This window comes from Anarrhichthys ocellatus, unplaced genomic scaffold (genome assembly GCF_004355925.1).
Source record: "Anarrhichthys ocellatus isolate YVR2014 unplaced genomic scaffold, GSC_Weel_1.0 scaffold20, whole genome shotgun sequence".
NCBI classification, from domain to species: Eukaryota; Metazoa; Chordata; class Actinopteri; order Perciformes; family Anarhichadidae; genus Anarrhichthys; species Anarrhichthys ocellatus.
The window spans coordinates 4,685,849-4,687,366 of record NW_022280050.1 but is presented as its reverse complement, the minus strand read 5'-3'; the positions used below and the strand labels follow the sequence as shown (position 1 = coordinate 4,687,366).

Below are 1,518 nucleotides of genomic sequence, written 5' to 3'. Positions count from 1 at the left end.
GAGAGAGAGAGAGAGAGAGAGAGAGAGAGAGAGAGAGAGAGAGAGAGGGGGAAGAGAGAGAGAGAGAGATGCTCGGCAGTTCAGACAGTTCATCTGGAGGGCAATGAGGGAGATGGAGCATGATGAAGAATTGAGAAGGAAGGGGGAGAGGAAGAGGAGGGCTGTGTATCCAAAAACCTCTGAATAACGACTCTCAGCTTGCAGCCCTTTCATCAAACACGGGATATCAAAGTCACTGAGCAAACGAGATCTAATGACTCTTTTTAAATAAAGAGAAAACCAACTGAAAACTGCCTTTGCACTGCGAAGAGATACAGAAATATGAGTGAGTCCTCAAATGCTTCCAGCAGCCTACACTATCATGACATCACCCTTCATCTCATTAGAGAAGCTACGTTCTCCCTAAGCCTTATTCTCCCACTAATGCCGATGCCACTGAGAGCAACACTCAATATTTCATTCAGGGGTGTAAATATTGCATTAACTGCAGTCGGCCCATTTTTGCGGGCCGTACAGTGTGCATCATGAACCTCCTACTCTTTTCTCAAGCAGCCAGAATACCTCATCCAGACAGACAAGGGTCAGGCAAGGCTGACTGTTGCATCTTTCTCTCTGCTTTTCTGAAATCTAGTCAGCACACTTGTAGCCGTTTTCACCGGAAGTCGAGTGGGTCCTGCTGTTCTATTCAGCTAAAGTCTGTGTCTGTAATCTGCTGACAAAGAGCTCATTACTCGATGCTATCCTGAGGAATCTGCTGGTCTGACATCTGCCGGGGAAGCATTCCACCAGGGCTGAGTCACTGTTTGAAATTGCACAGTTGAAATGTAATGACATCTCCTTAGACCCCACTTCCCCTCTCCGTGCAGCTCGTACCTCCTTAAAGTTGTCGAACGCAGAGAGAATTATTTCGTGGCCTCCTCTCACGAGACAAACTGCCGCCAGGAGCTCCAAGACCAGAGCTTTAGTTCTGTAAGACAGGGAGACAATGAAGGCGGGAATGGTTAGCAAATGCTAAGTGCCAGCGCTGCGGCAAACCTTGACTTTAACACAGAGCGAACAAAGTGGAAACCAGTGTTAAGATCCCACCAATGCTGAAACCTCGGTGTAGTATGGATCTACGTGGTGTTTATTACAATTCATATATTTTAAAGTTTATACATCTTTAGAAATATTAATTTTACAACTTGAACAAACTTTAAATAACTTGAAAAAAAGTTACGTCACAACCTGAGAGGAAAAAATAAAAGAGCTCCACATTTTCATCTTATCCATTGGATTAAAAAGGCTGCATGAATACTTCAGGCCCAGTCTGTGTCTGTGTGTGTGTGTGTGTGTGCGTAGGATTTCTCTGCCTGGATGAGACGATATGTGACAGGTGATGCAGAGTGGTTTCACATCCACTTTTGAGGAAATCCTTAAGCCTCTGGGCAAAAAGTTTAAACACACCGACACACACACACCGACACACCCCCCCCCCCCCCCACCCACCCACACCCACACACACACACACACACACAC

At 45.8% G+C, this 1,518-nt stretch overlaps 1 protein-coding gene across 5 annotated transcripts in view; it reads right to left on the bottom strand.

The window, feature by feature from the left end:
* fmnl2a (formin-like 2a) overlaps window positions 1-1,518 on the bottom strand; it is a 44,859-nt gene that overhangs the window by 12,065 nt on the left and 31,276 nt on the right. For all 5 annotated transcript variants that reach the window (XM_031858251.1, XM_031858255.1, XM_031858252.1 and 2 more), the window contains exon 9: window positions 874-967. In XM_031858251.1, coding sequence (XP_031714111.1) covers window positions 874-967 — 94 coding nt within the window. The remainder of the gene's footprint in view (window positions 1-873; window positions 968-1,518) is intronic.